A 22,184-nucleotide genomic window follows, 5' to 3' on the forward strand; every position below is an offset into this window, starting at 1 on the left:
GTTACTAGTGACTAGTGCGCTTTTTTAATTTTTTTTAATTTTGAAGGTTCAGTATTAGCCTCATATTTTACAGATGTTCTGTTTTACACATTTTAAAATTGAGAGAACAAGAAAATCTGTCAGAGCGACATACAATTCAAATTTGACGTGATCACGAATATTCTAAATTCAGATATATATTCGAATAGTAATGAAACAGATATTCAAATACGAAAATTAATATTTGATCCTGTAAAAAAAGCAGCACTACCGGAGACCTAACCATTTAAAAGATGGGTGAGTAGCCTACTTACTATCTTCTGACGTTTGTAAATTCTAAAAAAAAACCATTTTATATTGTGATATTTACTCTAAATGACATACAATAGAGCAAACAGCAAGTAGGAAACTTTCAGCTCCCTGGCAATCTCCTTCCAGCCAACTTCACGAATCAGCCTTTCCTCGTCCATTGCGGCGTTTTCAAAGCGAGCGACAGAATAAATACAAACAGTGTCCGACAAAAGTTCAACTCAAAACATCGGGCTGCGTGGCTCGTGGACAGTTAGGACACGGTGGGTTGGACATACATGGTTTAATGGGCAAAAATAGATGTCATCACAGATGTGTTTTTTTAGAACGAGTATTCAAATGTCAGTTTTGGCAAATTTTGACAGCCCGAGTTCATCATAGATTGTATATACTTTATATGTGCACTTGTATTTCAAGTGATAAACATAGCAAACAAAAGCATATATTTTTAAACACTGTTAACAGAAGAACCCTCTTGTTGCTAACATTGTTGTATTTTCTGTTATGAGAGCTGTCCACAGAAAGTATGTTAATGTTCTACTGGAGGTGGTATCATAATGAGCATGTGAGTCTTGAAAGGAGGACACGCAGCCACACAGCCTTGGGATTTTCTTAGTGAATTCTTGCCCTGTGTCGAGTCAAAAGGAGACAGAAAGGGCCGGTAACATGACAGGCTTGGTAGAAAGAGGCGCTGACCTCCTTGTAACTGTCAGTCCTGTTGCCAGGTGTTATACTTTCATTACCCAGGTGTTATATCTATTCTCAATGTAGAAGAATCTCTGGATCGCGTTGGTGAAAGGGATTCACAGCATAATTGTGTACAGGAATGTGTGTGTGCACATGCCTGTGTGTGTGTGTGTGTAGGTGGACAGGTTAATGGTTTTACAACAGGATTATGCAGTGAAGCCTCTTTTATGAGCCAAATCGCAAAGAATCATGCAACATTGATGAGGATGTTAGCAGGGTATGATAGGAAGTGTTCCTTTGTGATTCAAATGCTGCGAGTCGATAACCCCGTACTACCATCTGGATATCAAAAATCCATGTATAGGGGCGGCTGGTTAGCTCAGTCGGTAGAGCGAGCGCCCATGTATTGCCAAGGCTGTGTCCTAGCAGCGGTGGACCCGGGTTCGAATCCGGCCTGTGGTCCTTTCCGCATGTCATTCCTCTCTCTCCCTCTATCCACTGTACTATCAATAAAATGCTTGAAAAATCTCTCCAAAAAAATAACTTTAAAAAAAAAAAAAAAAAAATCCATGTATAGTAGTAGTATATAGTAGTAGTATAATATAGAAGATCCAGCTGGTATTTTGTTTGTTTGATTTTCTGTAAATCTGTGTGTTTTGGATCAAAAACTGCACTTAAAATCTTTCTCTTTTAGGCCCACTGTGCTAAAATCAGTGGCCCCTCAGAGCTCTGGTGTACATGAAGATGGCATTTACATAAAGTTGAATGCCATTTCAGACAACTTTCTCTCTCTCTCTCTCTCTGCACATTCACCCCTCTGGATATGCACTGACATTTCCCTCAATGAGTGTCCCTAAAGCCTAAACAACTGACATTCACGTCATTTTCAGTAAGTGCTCTCTTTGGTCACGTGTTTTTTGAAGACTGCAAAAATCTTCACTTCTTCATTTCTCTCTTTCCTCCCCTGAGTTCATTTGGGCTCTTTCTCTATCTCTTTCTTCCTCCTTTTCCCCTCTCCCCTCTTATCTTTCTCTGTCTTCCTCTTTCATTCCTGTGTGAGCTTGACTCCTGAGATGCTGTCAGCGCTGACAGGTGAAGCAGCAGGGGAGACGGGCTGGCTCGAATGCCAGCCAAGCTGCTAGCATGTTAAAGGAGGAAAAAGACACACACACACATACACACACTCCAGTCAACTTTCCCTCTGGAGGTTTCTGTCAGGTCTTCTGATTTCCTCGAGAGACCTTCAATCTAAAATGAGATAGAATTCCCTCAGGAGGAAGGATATGCTAAAAATCTGCACCGTCTGCCTCAATTTTCAAAGGCATTGCTTCACATTAAGTATGTTTAAACAATATGCCAGTGCACTTTATACCAGCATAGTAATAAGTACATTTCCGTTAATGATTACAAGGTAAATGAAGGCATTTTTGAAAGTATTTCAGTGGCTGTTTCTTTATCTCTGACCTTGCCATCCGGGTTTGCAGACAGGCTTGACATCAATATGCACAGCCACATCCTCCTTCGCTCTCTTCTGACCACAGTCAAAGGCCGTCACCATAATCTTGTAGCTCTGCTGCTTGTCATAGCTCAGCCGCTCTGTGTTTCTGATGTTTCCTAAAGGACACAAAAACAAAGAGGAAATATAATTCATTGGAAACTGTTATGCTCGTTTGACAATAATAAAGCAGGAAACACTTTCACAATCCTTTGCTTATTGAGGATTACTGAGGAAAAACTACAAAATATCATAAATGCATCAATAAATATCTCCAAGAGAAGAATGTTTGTATGTGTGACAAAAGCACTGTGTTAACACTGGGCGAAACTGTATTTGCTACCTAGCAGGGGCCCGTATTTAGTGAACTACTAGCTTTTGTTGAATATTTTTGCTCTGGAATCACACAAAAATATTGTGAAAGCCAAACTTTTGTCCACATTGAGATCCTGAAGGGATGGTGACTTCATTTGTCCAGAGAGTAGTTAGTTTGTACTGTAGGCTGTTTACAGATGTGAACTCGGTAGAGCAGGTAAGCTTTGCAGCAGAGAATACTACGGGCATGTGAGTTTGTTTTATGAGACCAGTTGAGCCCAAAGTTTGAGATAAGGTACAGTAGCCCACTAATCTTGTTTCAAGAGAGCGGCCCCAGGTGGAGTGAGGTCTACTCAACTGTGGCCACCAAGCTTCTGGTTGGATATTTTTCAGAAGTAGAAAATACACACAAACAAGCACAGACCGAGAGAGAGAGAGAGAGAGAGAGAGAGAGAGAGAGAGAGAGAGAGAGAGAGAGAGAGAGAGAGAGAGAGAGAGAGAGAGAGAGAGAGAGAGAGAGAGAGAGAGAGAGAGAGAGAGAGAGAGAGACAGACAGAGAGACAGAGAGAGAGAGAGAGAGAGACTCCAGTATATTTCATTGATCACCTGACATTTTATAAATTGGATGCCTTAAGCCCTTTTTGCACAGGACTAGTATTACCAGGGGAAACTCATGTGATTTAGAAATGACCCCCCCACATCTGTGGTTCGTGTGGCGCATTTGCACGACAAAAGGGTCGTGCAAAAATTCTTGCGAGACTCGCTGCCCGACGACCTATTCTAACCTTAACTATTCAAGATCAATGCCTAACCTTAACTATTCAAGATCATTGTATCATCATATTTTACTCCAATTCACTGATCCTGGATATGATGTCGAGGCTCTGCGTAACATCTGATTATATTAAGGTTGTTATACTTTACAATATTTATATTTATTGTTATAGAATATTATATAGGCCTATTTACGTAATATTCACTCTTGCTCCGGTGCACGTGCAAATGAGTCTCCATACTGTGTAGCGAGATGAGCCGTCAAAACTTTCATATATTATTGCCAAACCTTGCATACAACCCCAAATTACAGGATGCCGATTTGCATGGAACTAATATCCTCACATGACCTCTGTGTTTGCCGAAATATGGTAGGTCATTTGTGGTGAAATTTTTACTTGACAAATTACAGACATGGCAGATTCGCACAGGATTAAGATCACAGAATTAATACAAATGACTAGAGGTCCCCAGGTAATACTAGTCCTGTGCGAATAGGGCTTTAGACACAAGCTTTGTCAAGCATGTTTTGGTATTAAGCTGCAACTCTTTGCTGTTTTTAAAGGCAAAAGATTGCAGTAACTGATTCATTAATTTTTATAGTAGTGAAATATTTTGTATTTCTCTAATCAGAATGAATTGAGATTCAAAAAAAAATATTTCAGGCTGTGTTTCATGTTGTGTTTAAAGTGAGAGATGTGTGGGTTTAAGTGTTTACTGTTTTGGAAACTTGCAGTATGATTATAGTAAATGTGTATAATAATAATAATATAAGCAGTTATGAAAACTGTAAATGTGTGTAGATCCACGTGTTTTGAGGAGAACAGCGAGCATGTAAAAATATTAGGGCTGAATTGGTTCACCAGGAAGACTGGTTGCAATAATCCAACAGTATGTTTTACTGACTGAGCTAATTGTTAACAATGTAGCAGTGAGGTTCATAGAGTCTTTATTGCTGTGTCCCACAATGACAACTACAGAGCGAGTTGCTGGTTGCAACTATTGCTGCACATCTCGAAGAACATCAGAGCAGAAAGAAACCAGGACTAAAATATTTCTAGTTGATGATTAAACACATTATTTATATGTGAGACGGATACAGATGTTCCTCAAGATAAACAGCAGGCTTCAAAGCAATGAAATATTCTTAGTTTGTCAAAGATTTTTTTTTGCATCAGTCATTCACAGTCTGTCTCTAGACCTATGAGGACAACTGAAGCTATTTTTGTTGTTTGCATCTGGAGGCTTGGCTGTCACTCTGATTGCTGTCGGAGAGGAGAGCAGAAGAGATGAAAAGAGAGAAGAAGAGGGGAGGCCAGAGGAGAGAAGGTGCACAGAAGGAATCCGTTCAGAGCACAGCAGTACAGAAAAGAGAAGAGCAGATCTTGAAATGTCATACGATGAAAGGTGACGAGGTCAGAGTCAGACAAACATCTCTTACAGTGACTATTTGATCCACAGCTGGTGTGAACAACAGTAACAGTTAGGGTACTGGCTTTCAACCACATGCCACTTTTTCAACAAATAAGGTGATATTTCCATTTAAAAAGACATTTTACTCTTCTTGGTTCATTAGCAGGCATCATCCTCTCTGGGGATCTATGGTGCCCATCTGGATTTAGCATTTTCTAAATCTCCTGATAGTTATTAAAGGGACACATGAAGAGTGGAGTACTACTCTGCTTGTGAAAAAAGTTGCATAATGACCTCTGTGGCTCTGGAGGGAGATTTCCAAAGTTTGAAAATGAACCCTGATGAATTTTTGTCTACAGTGAGAACAGAGAACACTGGTTACTAGTACTGGGGATACAAACCACATTCACTAACGTCACAAAAAGGTAAAACAGAAAAATCTACACAAAAATGCAGCTGATGAAGTATATCTGTAGTCACTACGGTCTTAAAGGAACAGTGTGTGATATTTCGTGGGATCTATTAGCAGAAATGGAATATAATATTCATAACTATGTTTTCATTAGTGTATAATCACCTGAAACTAAGAATCGTGTTTTCGTTAGCTTAGAATGAGCCCTTCATATCTACATAGGAAGCGGGTCTTCTTCACGGAGTCCGCCATGTTGCTCTGCCATGTTTCTACAGTAGCCCAGAATTTACAAACCAAACAGTGGCTCTAGAGAGAGCCTTTCATGTTTTTACGTTACCTGAAGGCCACCGTAGTTCTCCGACACGCATGTGAAACCGCAGTACCGTGAGCCGTGGAGTGCAAAGCTGTGGTACCGCCACCCGCCGTCTGATTTCCGTTGCTCCTAAAGTGGTGTTATCATGGTAAGGATGGCCTCTGAGCGAAGTGAATGGCGTGACCACTGTTTTGCACTCGGCGGCTCACGTTACCCCAGTCTTGGAAAGGGAGGACTGAGCGCTGCTAGCTGCCACCGAATCCTACACACTGTACCTTTAACAAAGTATTATGTTCCAAAAATGTTGAGCTGCTCACATTACCCTCTTTGTGGTAAATATGCAGAGTACTGTATGTGTGATAATGAATCTCCCACTTGGCATCCGGAATGGCAGGTGTGTCTACACGAGCAGCAAACTCTGTTGCAATTACACCAATGTCAGCAATCCAAGAGAATAAAAAGCGAAATTATCTTATTTTACCAATATGGTCAACCCTGCATGTATTGTATATGGCTGATTTTAAACTAATATTGATGTAGGCAAACATCATAGCAAAGAGATGTTTTACCAGGGCTCAATCTGAGTGCGCAAACAACCTCATCTGAACCCTGGTTCACAGTTTTTTTGTTTGTTTTCCTAAACAAAGGTAGTGTTTCTGAATTCATACATTCTTAATTCATTGTCTTTTTGTCAATTGACTTGATATCTAGAATCAGAGATACATATTATACTGCAGTACAGCTTATTTACTCCTGTTTTTTATCTTGCGCTTCCCTCAGTGCACAAAATGACTTTGTTCTATAAAGCAGGTCTAAACAATGCCCTGTGTCTCTGAGTTTCTCCCTAACAATATTATTGTGCCTGGGAGGAGATCAAATCAAATGAACCAGCCTACTGTAAAATACAGTGAGAAAAATAATAAATATGACCCGGAGATAGAAAGAAAGAGACACAGTTAAGAAAACGATGTGTGCTTCTGTCTGATCTATTGGTAGAATTCAACATACGCACACACAAAGCCCTCCAGTCGCTCCTCAGTTTGAATTACGCTGCACTCAGATCAGAAAAGTGTGGATGTGGAAGCTCAGGGAGAAGGCAGCGCAATTCCCAAAGCTGAAATCGTATATAGGCAGATATGCTCAGAATAGCTCTCAATCAGAAATAAAAGACTCTCCAGCAGTTGACAAGGACTGGTGTAAAGCCACAAACGAACAAAATAAAATAAAAAATAAAAGAAGAAGCTGTCGAGTAACTTTTGAGCTACGCGCTGATGAAAAGGCTCCTTCACGGATCTTGTTGCAATAAAAAGTGGAATCAGCCACAGTTGTCTGCTTGCTTTTTCCTTTCATTCTGTAATTCTAGAGGTGGATTCACATTCATCTGTTGTTCATGAAGAAGACTGGTGCGGTGCCAACTGTATATAGAGACTAAAATAGTTTTCAAATTTTTAAAGCAGTTTGATTAACAAAATCTTTCATCTGCCAGCTCTTACAAAACTAATCCTCAATGGTATCATTCCTTAACACAAAGTTGGTTTCTATTCACTGTTTGCACCAAAATTTCTCTGTAGATGCAGTCGATTCAGCATTGGTCTATTACATCCATCTTTAGTAGAGACTCGTTCATGTTCATACGAGGTTCAGATGACTGAGACCATAGCGAGAACACAGAAATTTAGCCGAATAATGGATTTTTGCTTTCATGGAGACATTTGCCATTCTGTTTGTGCTGTTTTAACCCAAACGTAAAAGTAAATGATCCGTAAAACAACAGCCTTCACCCTATTTTGTTTCAGTTGAGAAAGCAAATCTCACCACGAGGTCCATTTGGCAGCTGTTGCTGTACAAATTTAGTTTTGTTTTCATGTTGGCTTAAAACCAGCGGTTCAAAGTTCAGTCTTAAAGATGACCTGCTGTACAATTGTATGTGTGTGTGCGTGTGTCACACAAATAATGGCCTTTCAAAGTAATCCAATTTAATAAAAACTTACCAAAAATAAAGCCTCCAGGCAGGCAAACTGACTCTCGCTGTGCTATCTTGGCTTCTCCCTCTCTCCCAGACACATACTTCACACCTAATCACATCAGTGTTTATAACTATGGCCCAGTCTCTCATTCAGCCAAGCCAGATTCACACACGCACGCACGCACGCACGCACGCACGCACGCACGCACGCACGCACAGACGCACACTTACCATTGCGGTCTATGGCAAACGGCGTCCCTGCAGTGACAATCTCATAGTTGCAGATCTGGCTGTACTGTGGTGAACAGTCTTGGTCCCAAGCTTCCACCTGCAACAATATAAAAGATTTTCAACAACACTAAGACTATCACAATATCCCGAATTTTTAACCGAATGATTTTTTTGTGGCTTATTAAACCATCTTACGGTTGATTTTAACAATAAAACAATGAGGCAAAATGTAACAGAGCAAACTAAATAATGCTAAAATATATGTAAATACCTGCAAAATGCTGTCGTAGATTTTGCCCTCTGTTACCGACGCCTTGTAAAGTGGCTCCCGAAACACGGGGCAGAACTCATTGACGTCATCCACCTGGATGTGAACCACCGCCCTGAGTGGAAGAAGGGATGGAAGAAAGAAATAGGGAGGGAGCACAGCAGGAAGGATGCAAAGAAAGTAGAGTGGAAATGATTGATGGGGAAAAGGAAAATAAAGGATACAGGAAAAGAAGTGATGGATGAAGGAGGGGAGAGGGGAGAGAAGGAAAAAATCTCATTAAGTCATTAGAGATGATTCAAATTAGTTTAGATCTGAAGTATTTCCCGATTTATCTTAAGAACAGTAGTTGAACGCAGAGGAGAGTGAGAGGAAAACAGTTCTTTGCTTATAGGGAAAATAGATTTATTCCTGAAAAACAGGAGTAGATTAAAAGGTAGCTCCCATAAAGTCTTGTTTATCGGTATTTCTTCGTGAAATGGGTTCCAATTATCATCTGATGTCAATTGAACTTTTATTTAACAGGCTTGTCTACTGACACGGGCTCATCCACAGCAGATCCTGCGAAGCCAGATAGTTTTTCTCTTTCCCTCTTAGTCTGATGCAAACACACGCAGAAATACACAATCTCATCTGCTGCTATTATTAACTATGTACTCTGATAACATGTGTGCACTTAAAGTATATAAATAAAGCAATAATTCAGATCATATCGTGAAATTTTCTTCAGCAGTTGACCTTCGCTGACAACAACTCGCGGTGTATCTGAAGAAGCACACCTGGCTAATTAATGACATTAGCTTAATGAGGCCTATTTAGAATGTCATGCCGTGATAATGTCACACGCACACACACGCGCACACACGTACACTGTGTGTCATTCATCATCTACTGGTGAAATTCATCACAGATCCCTGAGCTGATAAATTTATCTCTCTTCCTCCTTTTAGTACCGAGCCTGCAGCAGCTTATTTTCGCAGCTCCTTGTCTCTGACTGAAGGACCAGAGGGTTTGATTTGCTGCTGTCCGTGCCATTCTGCCTGTCTGTCAATCTCAGTCACATAGCACTGCCGCACACACATAGTATTGATGGGCCATTAGGGGGACATATCCTGAGAGCAGAACTGCAAGTCTCAGCTGTCACTGCTGCCGTACTGAGAGATCTTGGGGAAAAGAGAAAATAAAGAAAGAAAGAAAAGAATGTAGAAACAGCAAGGACAATATCTAATTATAGTTTGAAGGTATTTTTCTTCAGAACTTTGAGCTGTGAGTATAAAAGTTTAAGGGACACATTTTAACAATCTATAGTGCATGGTCTAAAATGCATGGCGCACATGCATTTAGGGAGTGTCCAACTCCACTTTTGCTAGTTAAGCGGAGCATAATCGGGGCGCAAAGTAAGGCGCAAGGGGCAAAGGGGTTGTATTTAGTCTCTTAATTAATCATAGGTGTGTTTTAGGTGTAACAGGAATTAAACCAATCAGAGCGTGATCTCCCATTCCCTTAAAAAGTGCGCCTGCGCCTCCATATTGGCGCATTGATATTTAAAAGGCGGATTCGGCTAATTGGAGAAGCGAGCGGTTTTCTGCTGAGGAAACGGATCTGCTCGTGTGCAAAGTGGAAGCATGCGAGCAGATGTATGTTGTGTATGGCCGGTGGACCCTCTGCCTCTGCCGTCTCCCAATCCTCTGTCCCATCAACAACTCCATTTGACAGCAAATGCACCGATAACCTATTTTACCGGTGCAGGGGGTGTAAAATTCATTATATGATAATAAGCACTAGTCTAAATATGATAAACATGTATTGATAAATATTGAAAACTGTATTACTTTCCGATGCAACTGACGAGGGGCTCGGACCGGCTGAGAGGTCTATCTCTCAGCCGGAGGTCTATCTTACCCCCAGCGCAAAGTAATAAACACCTAACTTATATTATTACCTATTGTATAGTATATATATAATGAGAGATATAGTTGTAGTCTTTGCCTAAGACAAAGCATTCAGAAAACACAATGTCCAATGCACACTGCAACCCAGTCCTCTATGTAGCAGAGTCTTGAAACCACAGCTGGACAAATCCCTTTTGACCTCTTTGCAGTTTTGTCAACAAGTTTGGATCCATTTGAGTCATGCTGTGCCGACTGATGATACAACAACATGAACGAGCATCACATTACATTTTTTTCTTAATTTGATTTCAGTCATTCAAATATTAATTTGTATAAAGAGCGTAGGAAATACACCAAGAACATCAGGATAATGCAGTCTAATAAATACCCTGCTGTCTTTCTGATTGTGTTGGTGAGGCTCAACTTATGAAAGCTTTCCTCTGTTTTTCACATGTTGTCAGGATTTTTGAGAACTTAATATGACTAATTTGTGCAGCTGCCTTTGTAACTTTGAAGTTAATATTTGTTCGTATGTCATGTTTCTTTCTACATTGTCCGCCCACTTTAAATCAGAATTACATTGACAGCCAAACAAGCAAATCATGCGAAGATAAATAATAATTAGCAGTGTTTGACAGCTTTAATACAGGGTCTGACAATTACCATTTTCATAACTGAGTTTTCAGGCAGCATAAAGAAAGTACATGTCAGATAGTCTGTGGCTGAAGTGTTGGTGAAGTCACAACATGTGTAAAGCTACAGAAAAGTAAAAGGAAAACTTCTCTGACATCACCTTAACACAAATTAAACACATTATTTTTTATTCTTGGGATTTTCTTGTCAGTGTAACTTTCCCTGGGCAAAATCCCAAGTGGTGTGTTACAAATCAATATGTGGAATTAAATCTCCCTGATTTAATTTGCATGAGTGTCAAGCTCAAACTGTAATCTATACCAGGTGCAATAAGAATGTGGACATACTTATATTAAAGACGGGATAATGTTGCTCTCATGTTTGAACACAAATAGATAAATGAAATAGATCAAATAACATATTATATGACAAATAGTTACTTCTTATAAAATAGCTATAGAACAAGTTAGATCTTCACTGATGTCTGTCACCGCCAGTAAACCAGGACAGAACACTGAAAGCCATTGTTTGGCCAGAAAAACACACAAAAAACAAACATGTTTGACTAGTTTACTAAATACACCAACAGCACGTTAACAGACACTGGTTGACTCACTTGTGGGATTTCTTCCAGTCGGCCCCGCTGGGTCCAGCCCCACAGTCGTAGGCCTGGATTATGAAGGTGTACTCTTTCTGGCTCTCACAGTCCACAGGGCTACTGGCCCGCAGGACTCCCTCTCCTGATGTACGATTCAACACCACTGCCTCGAATGGAGCATCCTGACCATAGATCTTAAAGGCACAAATCTCCCCTAAAAAAGACAAGGAAATATGCATTAATTATGTGATGTTTTGCTTTTACAGTTACAATGATAAAATAAAGAGTATTTGCTATCTTTAGCAGGGAACTGTGTGAGAGGATTTCTTCATTCGGCACAATTTGTGAGAATGACTCACCAAAACTTGTTTATTCTCCTTTTGTGCCAAAAACGAAAGCAGCACTTTCAAACTACTGTATACACCATTGTCATTTAGTGAGTCAGGAGCAAATTAAAACTAAGAAACACAAACAAAACCAGTGTGAAGCCATTCAGAGAGAGAAGGAGAGATAAACATCAAGGGGAAAAATTAAAGTAGCAGCACTTTTGAACACATTTTGATATTTTTTGGGACAATTTTAAGGAGGAAAGTAATTTGTGTATCAGTCGGACGTCTTGAATATCCCTAATCTGTATCCCAGAGGAAATGAGAAATGAATCACGTGAGTTCTGAAGAAGAAACACAACGGGCTTCAACATGTCTGTTCCCGAACAGAGGCTGAAAATGTTGCTCAGCATGTGGCTCATAAATGGACACACATTGAGGATGATTAATATGGACTGGAGGCAGTCGGCACAACAACTATCAGATTTACAATGAGAGACAAAGGGCCCTATCTTACACCCGGCGCAAAGCGGCGCACTGCGCAGCACAAATGTCATTTCTAGTTTCAGACCGACGCAGTTGTCATTTTCACGCCCGGCGCCCACGTTGTGTAAGTAGCAAATAGACTTGCGCCCATCTGTGCGCCCATGGGCGTTTTGGTCTTAAAATGAGGTGTGGTCAGGCGCTTTGTTGGAGCATTGCTATCTTGAGGCAGCAGGAAGCGATAGCGCCATTGACAAACAAAAACCTGGTCTAAAGACTGGCTTAGTATTCTCCTACTATTAAAGGATGCATTATTCAGATAGTAAGATGCGTCTATAGGCAGGTTCACAACAGGCGTACACTCTGCTTGCTACACACACAGAGGGACGCACAGTAGCTCTTCTCCTCCTCTTCAGTTAAATACAGTGTCGGCGTGAGAACATCGTTTTAATTTATGTTAAGGAAACCACTAAATTCAGGCGGCAGGTGACAATTCAGAATATAATGGGATATAATGAAGGAAGGCTCTCAGGCATTCTGATCACGGTGCCCACATGCCTCTGTGGCGTCTCCTCTCATCATCTCTCTGTGTGTGCTGAGTGTAGACTTAGGCTACTTCAAAGTTTATTCTCCCCCTAAACGGCAGCGCTTTGAGGCTGATGGATCAGCGCGTTACACACCACCTCTCCGGCAGTGCCCGGCTGTACGCCTGTGCGTAATGCATCTCCAGAGGATTCCTCTCAGCCAGTCAGGAAAGTAATACAGTTTTCATTATTTATCAATACATGCTTATCATATTTAGACTAGTGCTTATTGTCATATAATGAACCGCCTGCTCTGGTTAAATAGGTTATCGGTGCATTTGCTCATATGCAGTCAAATGGAGTTGTTGATGGGACAGAGGATTGGGAGACGGCGGAGGCAGAGGGTCCACCAGCCATACACCACATACATCTCCTCATGCACGAGCAGATCCGTTTCCTCAGTAGAAAATGCCTCGCTTCTCCAATTTGACGAAATCCACCTTTTAAAAAGCAATACGCCCGGTGCAGGCGCACCTGACTTTTAAAGGGAATGGGAGATGACACTCTGATTGGTTTAATACCTGTTACGCCCAAAACATACCTATGATTAATTAAGAGTCTAAATACAACCCCTTTGCTTCTTGCGCTGTACTTTGCGCCCAGATTATGTGCCGCATATCAAAAGTGGAGTTGGACGCTCCCTAAATGCACTTGCGCCATGCACTTTAAACCACTATAGATCGTTAAAATGGGGCCCAAAGTCTGAGACTGCACTTAACATTAGATTGACACTGCTTGAACAAACATTGAGCATGGGAAACATTTCCAATAACTGGGCTTTTTCATTCACTCACTTTTCTTTCATGACATTGCCGGTAAAAGCTTTTTTATTTTGCTTTGTTTGTTTGTTTCTTTAAGTCATTTTCTCAAACCCAGCAGTAGCTACCAGATAATTGAGGCTGTATCACACTCTGGGTAATGAAGAAAAAACTAACAATACACACTGCTGACATTTTCTTTGCAACACGGCTATCACTTCAAATTTCAGTCCGAGGCTCATTTCTGGACACAGTGATTTTTGTCAGCATGAGCGGCTCACAAAAACACAGTACACAGCTCCTGGGGTGTAGTGTGGAGAAAGCTAATTTCTGATATGTGTCAAACTGTGCCAGCTCAACAAAAAATGACATTTGTTGTGTCCGCAGCGTGCTCTGCCATACACACCGAGTGCATTGTGTTTGTCTAACGTGTGTTTGTGTGTGTGTACATCTGAGTCTTGAATCATCTCAGGAGTTCATCCCCTGCACGAGTGTTCATTTCAGGGATTTGGAAAATCTCCTTGCGCAGGGAACAATAAGCTGCGGCGCTCCGACCCTGTGCTGGCTGATATCTCTCACAACATAGTGGGACACAGCGGAAACAAAAAGCTTCCTAGCTCTGCGAATCCTGCTTGCATGTTCAAACCCCACTGAGAAATACAAAGACAAAGTTCCCTCTCGCCACTGGCTTCTTTCCACTTCTGTCCCGCTTCGTCTTCATACCACAGTCTTTTTATTTCCTCTCTTTGACATCCTTTTAACCTGATTCAACTTTTCACACCCCGTTCTTGGTGAAATAATGACGCTGTCCAGCACAGTTCAAGGTTTGATCCCCAACCAATTTTCAAGATGCCTGGCCCTCCTATTGGTCCCTTTAAGGTTGGTTAAGGTTTGTTATCAAGATGAAAACGTCCCCGATATGGCTGTGGTATGTGATGTGTATGTATAGAAATATAATAATAAACACAGCAGGTGGTATGGAAGAAAGGCGATAAGCACGGCCTTGATCCTGCCTGCACATACACACAAACTGAGCAAGTATGGTCTTAGGAGGGACCAAAGGGAGAGGAATCTGGCTTGAAAATACCAGTGATTATAATATACTGCTGCATCTCCTATACACAAACCTTGACTTATAGGTGGGGAGCAGGAAAAGGTACTTCCACTTAACAGTTTGGGGTCGGGATGCAAATCCATTTTCCGCTCCATCTGTTGTGGCAAATTCATTTTTTCTGGATTACATTTTACAGGAGAACGTAACAGAGTCATGGGAGAGGAGGAATGATAGAGAGAGCAATAGAAAAAGAGAGAGAGAGAGAGAGAAATGAGGAGGAGGAATGTGATGGGCCAATGTATATGTAAATGGTAATGACAGAGATTTCAGACGGATTCCTACTGTGTCAGCAAAAGTTCAGTTCACAGACACACTTTCTTTCCTGCCATTTCTCCCCAGCCCCAACCAGACGGAACACTATAACTTCACCCCGTTGTGGTGTTATGGATGAAGTGAAGTCTAATCTTTTGGCCTATACGTCATGAGGGAAAGGGGTCGCTTTTCAAAGTAAACATCATAGATTTTTGCTTCGGGGAATTGGCCTGTTGCCATGGCAGATTGAGAGCGAAGTGGAGGAGTCAGCAAAAAATGATTCGATAATAACATTCATCTAAAATAGATGGTACTTCACAGAAAGCTTGAGCGGCATAAACTGCATCGACAGAAAATGTCAAGCTGAAAGGCAACATGTATTTCACGGGATGTTAAATTGCCAATATAATGGAAACGGACAAGATGAATACATTTAATGAGAAAATGATGCTCCACAAGCTAACACGTTGTCACACGGAGCCCAAACAAATTTGTCTATTCCTACCATAAGTAACAGTAGTTGACAGAGCATTACATTTCTTACACTTTTTTTTAATATTTGCTGGATTTAACAATTGCTTACACTTCATTTTTAATATCCATGGCTGTTTTTTAAAAGGGGTTGGAAAATTGCTATGTCAATATACAGTATATAGTGCTTAGAATAAGAATTTAATCTCATAACTAAGTCCAACTGGCTGAATCAGCTTTACATATTTTCCTGAAGCCCATTTTTATAGATATTTTTATATGCCTCTTGGTATACACAGGCGGTTCTGCTCCATTAATAAAGCACCTCACTGCAGCAGCATGCACAAAGAAATACTTTGTTAAGGTTATTCTTCAGACCTGTGCCAAAGACAGGTCAAAATCTTAGATCTCTGTCTGGCAAGCTTTATCAGTAATTTCACAATCAGTACCAAAATATAATGAACCAGTGAACAAATGGCAAAGAATATCAGCAGCAGCAAACCGATCAAGATGTGGATGACATACTGTGAAGATGACCAACCTGCAGATAAATCATTATAGTAATGACAAAAGCATGAATAACTGTTTTGAAATTACAGACCTGATTTTAGTAACACGATGCAAAAAAGCCCACACTATAACTACACTAACATGCTCATTAAAATGCAAGTAAGACTCAGCATACAGCATAGAAACACAAACTGGGGTCAGGACCTGTGATTTAAATTGCTGTCTACGTCTTCGACTGGAGGTTTTGGTACGATTTACCCCCTGATGCCAAGAAGACGATTATGTAAAATAGACAGGCTGCTTACGGTAAGCCCTTTGGGTTAAAAGGAGAGGTACAATTGTGTATTATCATCAGCATGAAAATGAAAGAACATGTCAGGCTGTCCAATAATGTGACCCACGGGTAACATGAAAGGAAACAAATTAGGAAGAATGAAGCCTGGAATTTATATCTGGAATGACAAGTTAATACTTCACATATTAGCGCACTACAAAAGGAAAGATTTGTCTTCTTCAGAGTGATGTATCACCTGATTCTGTGACCAGCACAGCAAAATTTAAGGAGTGACTTCCCAAAGTAGTGAAAGCCTCCAGTGAGCCCTCTTTCTCAGTCGAGCCTCAACAGAGAAACAGGAAATTCAATCATGTTAATTCCTCTTCTTAATCAAATACTGTTGCGACTCCATCTGTTGTGTCTGTGCCCGTATGTCTGTCTCTGTGTAGAGCATTAGACATAAAAGCTTCAGTATCAAGATTTGACTCTGTGTGCGTGTGTGTGTGTGTGGTGAGGGGAGCTGTAAGACCTTGATTAAAGTGAGTTTCTAAGCAGACAGAGTATCAGGCGGTTTTAAGCCCCGATTCCTTCACTCTCCTGCCTTCAGTGCTGAGATCACACTCACCCCTGTTCCTCCCGTTTAATTAATCACAGGATTACAATTTATCCCACTGACACACAGATACAACCGAACTACACACGCAAACACATGCACACACAATATACAGCATGTGTACACACACTTATACATGAATTCCATGCAAACACATACCGGAAATTATGCACCGTGAGCTCCAAAAATAAACACTATGGATGAAGATGAAAATTATTTTGAGGGTGAAGGGCTTACAGTGTCTCAGATTTTAATGAGACTTTTTTTTTTACCCAGCTTTTGCTTTGCTCTGTGTTTTTTTCATGCCAAGAGTAAAAAAGTACAGCTCTATCTACGTATATACAGTAAGATCCTCCTCTTTCAGGTAGCCAGCAGTATATTGAAATGATTAAAGGGGACATATCGTGCTCATTTTCAGGTTCATACTTGTATTTTGGGTTTCTACTAGAACATGTTTACATGCTTTAATGTTAAAAAAACACATTATTTTTTCTCATACTGTCAGTCTGAATATACCTGTATTCACCCTCTGTCTGAAACGCTCCGTTTTAGCGCCTGTCTCTTTAAGACTCCTCCTGAAAAAGCCCAGGCTGCTCTGATTGGTCAGCGTTTTCCAGTCTTACACATCTTTACAGCGTCACTGCAGCCGGGGACTTCACTGGGTGTGTCAACTACACATAGATTAGCTGCACTTCTATACTGTGTAGGTGTGACATCACAACCTTACGGAAGTCTTGACGGCTCAATTATCAGGCACAGTTTCTGAATGCCGGCTGTGTGCATTTCTCCGGGGATTGAGCGTTTTGATACTTTCACAGTATTTATATATCACCTATACCTGCTTAATAATAAAAAGGCATGGAAATCTCACTTTCTACAATATGAGACCTTTAAGATTCTATCAAATGAGTCTTGATTTTTAAAAAGAAATACATTCAAACATATATTTAAAAATTTGCAATCTGAAATGTCACCAGGTCATTGCTGAAGTTTTTTTGTTTTCCAGGTTTAATCTTTTGTGCATTTCATTGTAGACATAAGAGATTTCCACCATGAAGAAGCACCTTGCTCTAAATACCCTCGTGGCATATGGAGCACATGGCTGTGTATGACGGAGCAAACAAGGGTAAGTCCTCTCCTGCTCTGGGGCTTCAATCACTCCAGCCGTCCCCGCTAACTTCTCGGTAGAAAGAAAATTTAGACTACAGAACCAACTTCTTTAAGCTTCAAAACTTCGTCCAGCATGACGGGATATGTTCGCATTGTCACGGCGGCCTCCGACTGTGCTTTTATGGACATTATGTTTAGGCTCCTGCTATTCCATGTACACTGAGCTACCAGTTTTATTAGGTACACCTGTACAGTCTAATGCAATTCAATACATATATATACCCCGGAGACAGAATATTAACAAGGCTCAGTCAAAACTGAGTATATGTCTGGACCGTGTCTGGTCAGTCTGTGAATTTGTAGCTAAATTGTTACAAATAGTCAGTGGTCATGTCTATAATTATAAATCCAGCTGTACATGTCCACCAGGTCCGGCGAGGACACTAGGGGATGCGCCACTTCACTCAACTGGCTGTTCAAGCGGTGACGTACCCTATCGTTGAATGCTCCTGATTGGTCCCTGGTTTTCTGCTTGCCGTTTCAAACAGGAAACAACATGGCAGCCTGCTCGTAAACTTTATGTTATTCCGTCTAAACAATCCACCAAAATCTACTTTTGAAAACATTTTTTTTTTTTTTTTTTAAGTTATTTTTTTGGGGTCATTTTCCATTTTTTATGACAGGACAGTGGATAGAGTCTTGAAAGGGGGGAGAGAGAGAGTGGATGCAGAAAGGGCCACAGGCCGGATTCGAACCCGGGCCGCCGCGGTCAGGACCAAGCCTTAATACATGGACGCCCGCTCTACCAACTGAGCTAACCCAGGCGCCCTTGAAAACATTTTAAGGGAGAAATAGGCTGTGCCACTGCTGAATCTCGTTACATTTTAGAACTAGATCACCTAGTTTGACAGCTTGGTCCATGTTTCATGAGCCAAACGCGTCACACTAGACGGGCTCAATTTCAAAAACGACTTTTCATTTTGAAAGAGCAACGGCCAATGAGGAAACTCCAACACTTGGCCAACCAATCGTGTAACTTCATCACTCAGTCAGTCACTCAGTTTGCGTTTGTAGTGCTGGCCCTCTGCGGTCCAGCCAAAAAAGACCCTCTATGTATAATGCCACAACACAAGCCTCAATTGAGTTAACACTTCTGACCGTGTCAAACTGAACTTTTTAACCTTCACAAAGGTGTGATTTAGCACAGGGCTATTGTATTGAATTGCTTTAGATTGGCCTAATTTTATTCAAGTGTGATTTTGGTTTTGTATTTGAATAGTAATAATTCCAAAATTGTTTTGGAGATGTGGGTATATTGGCTGGTAAAAAATGAATTACACTGGCTGAACATTAGAAAAGAACTCCTCTACCTCTACTTTTGCAGTTCAAGGTTTGTAAGTGAGGTTGGAAGAGGATGACGATGATGAAAACAAATGAGGCCTTCCACTAAACCTTTCTCCTGTTGGCTTTAATGGGATTTTCTCTGTACTGTCTTAAGGTTCATGGGGACATGATGAGGACACTGAACAGCAGGTAGTCAACTAAAGGATAAGCTGTCAAATGTCAATGTCACTTCCTGACATGTCTTTTTAAATCTACACTCAAAGCTTTACTCCACTACACCAAAGAAACTTGAGAAAAAAGACACACATTGCAAGAAGCAAAATGAATTAATTAGAAAGTCATGACATAAGAATTAAAGGTCAATATTGAGAAAAAAATCTCCATATGCTACATAACTACATAATCTGTTTAAAGTTGTTTCACTCTTTGAATACCAACAAATACATACGGTATTGACTCAGTTTACAGACACCCACGCACACACACAAATATAAACCAAATATGGCCTATAAGTAGCATTCAAATCATTTACAGAGTTCCTCAGAATTGAGCTACAACAGGAAATATATCCTGAAATTTTGTCCGAATGTTATCAAAAACATCAGCATCTATTTTCCCCACCTCATTCCCCTCCAGAAAACTCCACAATGAAAAGTCTCACTGTAAAGAAATACAAAATCTCCATCAATTTCTTTAGAGTCTGTTTGGCAGTGTGTGTGTGCGTTTGTGTGCGTGCACGGGTACATGCATTTGTTGAACGGCGCAGTCACAGCAGGCTCACAGTCAGTTAAAGAGAGACATGCAGGAGCAATTCATCACGGTCTCGCTGGGCTCCTTCAGATAGCCGGCCACTTCCTAATTGCATTTGGGAGATTGTCGCACTATCCACTTGACCTCAGGCTGACAACACGCAAACACACACACACACTTTTCGGGTTATCTATTCACCCAGGACCGCTGATACCTTGGACAACACAATATAGGAATGGGGAGAATTCAATATCGGAGACAATACACATTCATTCTGCTGGGGGCCCTTGGTGGTCTGTTTTGCAATTAGTGTTAATTGCAGCCTCTGAAGTTGTGGGATTAGAATTCATCGGATGAACTGTGGCTGTCGGTGTTGCCTGTTAATTGAACTGCGTGAAGATGCAGTTGTGTGACTTAAATGCTGAAGAGGAAAGCTCTGAAAAGCCGTTTGGGTGAAGTATTCAAAACGATACGAAGGAGTGAAGTATTAACTGCTGAAGTCAGACACAACAATGAATAGTTTAAGAGAGGCTACTTGTGACTGAGAGATCGTGGGTTTGATTGTCATGACATGCCGCCTCCAGCTAGGTGCTTAACCACACATTTCTCCAGTGAAAATATGTAAACAGAAAAAGGTAAATGCAGGCAGGAAGTTGTTTATCAAGTTAAGTGGGAAATTGAGCAAACCAACCATAAGAGCTATGAAGAAAAAAAAATATTACCATTTTTAACTTTACCCAAATGACAAGCTCTGATAGAGTCCTACAGATAAGCATATTTAACTTTAAATTAAATTATTAGTCCCCCTTTAAACCTTTAATCGCACATACAATGCAGCTGTAATGCAGAATTCACACCAGGCAGGTAGCTTACACACACCTTTTCACTCTTTTTAACTAAGCAAAAACTACATTATAAAGTCACCTCTTACCAGTTATAGTAAGAAACGAAACATAGACAAACCTTGTGCCCTTATTAGCAAGGTGCTAAACAATAAAACTGTACGACACATTCCTTTGGGAAGACACGACCATCTTTTACTTCTTACAGGAATCATCCTGTCAAAATAAAAGCACCTGCCATACTGATGTAATGTAACAGGTTCTATTACCAGTGTTACCCTTTCAAAATAAAATCACCCACCTTTATTATGTAACAGGATAAAATCTGCATTAATAAACACCTAGAAAATGAACAAACATGAAAATAACGTACTATACAAATATACTGGACCATGCCATGGTCATTTACAGATAGAGTACATAAAACTCTGGACCGCAAAGCCTGGTTTTAAGAATTTAAAAAGAATCTGAGCCAGGGCACAAGTACGACGGAAAGAACCCCCCCAAATGGAAAAAGGACACCATAGACCTCAGCACTGTGGGGGATATCACTGACAAGTAGCACAGAAGAGGTCAAAGAGATGCAGATGAGAGGATTAAAAAGTGACTGGAAGGAGAGGAGAAGCTGCACGAGATAAAAGAGGAGGAGTAAAAGGAGGGGAGCGATAACTACAGTACAGTGTGTGAGATAACTAATGCAGGTATAAATATCACTATCAGCCTCTTGAGTATCTCAGCGTGCTTCCCCTCCTCTTCCTCACCTTCTCCTCCCCATGTTCCTTCTTACTTCCTCTGTAGCAGATTTCACAGCGGTAAGCAATTATTCAGCTCTTTACATCGACACTCAGACGCAACGCTCAACCTTACCCTCCCTTACCCTGGCCCTGACACGCCTCACCCGCTCTTGTTTCTACCCTCTTTCTCACCTTCCTCCCCTCCTCCTCCTCCTCCTCTGTTCCTCAGTCGTCTGCTGTTCACCATAGCTGACAATTCACTGCTGTGTAAGGGGACTTTTACAGTTTAGGGAAGGACCAACAGATCAACCATCCATCTCGGCTAAAGAAGACCGACGATTTTGGAAATCGTAATATGGCATAAGTGTTGTCTTTTCCTGGTTTTAAAGGCTGCATACATTAAAGTGATTTTCTGAACTTACCAGACTGTTCTAATGGTTCTATTGGTTAGTTAGTCATTATATCCACATCACTTATTTATCAAATATGTCATTGTGTAAATATTTTGTAAAAGCACCAAAGGTCACAATATTGTTAGAGGTATTTGGTCAAAAATATTGTGATACCTTCTCAATATTGCCTAGCCGTATCCTGAGATATCGCTTCAGTGAAATTCACTCAAGGCATTCCTGAGATATTACAAGAATGGTACGGACGTGAGGTCACAGTGACCTTAACCTTTGACCACCAAAATCCGTCGTGTCTAGAAGGTAACCCCAAAGTTGCAATAACGT

General features: G+C 40.8%; 2 protein-coding genes across 2 annotated transcripts in view; one reads left to right on the plus strand and one right to left on the minus strand.

Moving 5' to 3' along the window:
- rbp2b (retinol binding protein 2b, cellular) overlaps positions 1-22,184 on the plus strand; it is a 232,898-nt gene that overhangs the window by 78,136 nt on the left and 132,578 nt on the right. The window lies entirely within an intron of this gene.
- clstn2a (calsyntenin 2a) overlaps positions 1-22,184 on the minus strand; it is a 165,767-nt gene that overhangs the window by 39,080 nt on the left and 104,503 nt on the right. The window contains exons 3-6 of the mRNA XM_074650901.1: positions 11,304-11,499; positions 8,166-8,277; positions 7,895-7,991; positions 2,440-2,589 (exon numbers count right to left, since the gene is read on the minus strand). Coding sequence (XP_074507002.1) covers positions 2,440-2,589; positions 7,895-7,991; positions 8,166-8,277; positions 11,304-11,499 — 555 coding nt within the window. The remainder of the gene's footprint in view (positions 1-2,439; positions 2,590-7,894; positions 7,992-8,165; positions 8,278-11,303; positions 11,500-22,184) is intronic.

Source organism: Sebastes fasciatus, chromosome 11 (assembly GCF_043250625.1).
Source record: "Sebastes fasciatus isolate fSebFas1 chromosome 11, fSebFas1.pri, whole genome shotgun sequence".
NCBI lineage: Eukaryota > Metazoa > Chordata > Actinopteri > Perciformes > Sebastidae > Sebastes > Sebastes fasciatus.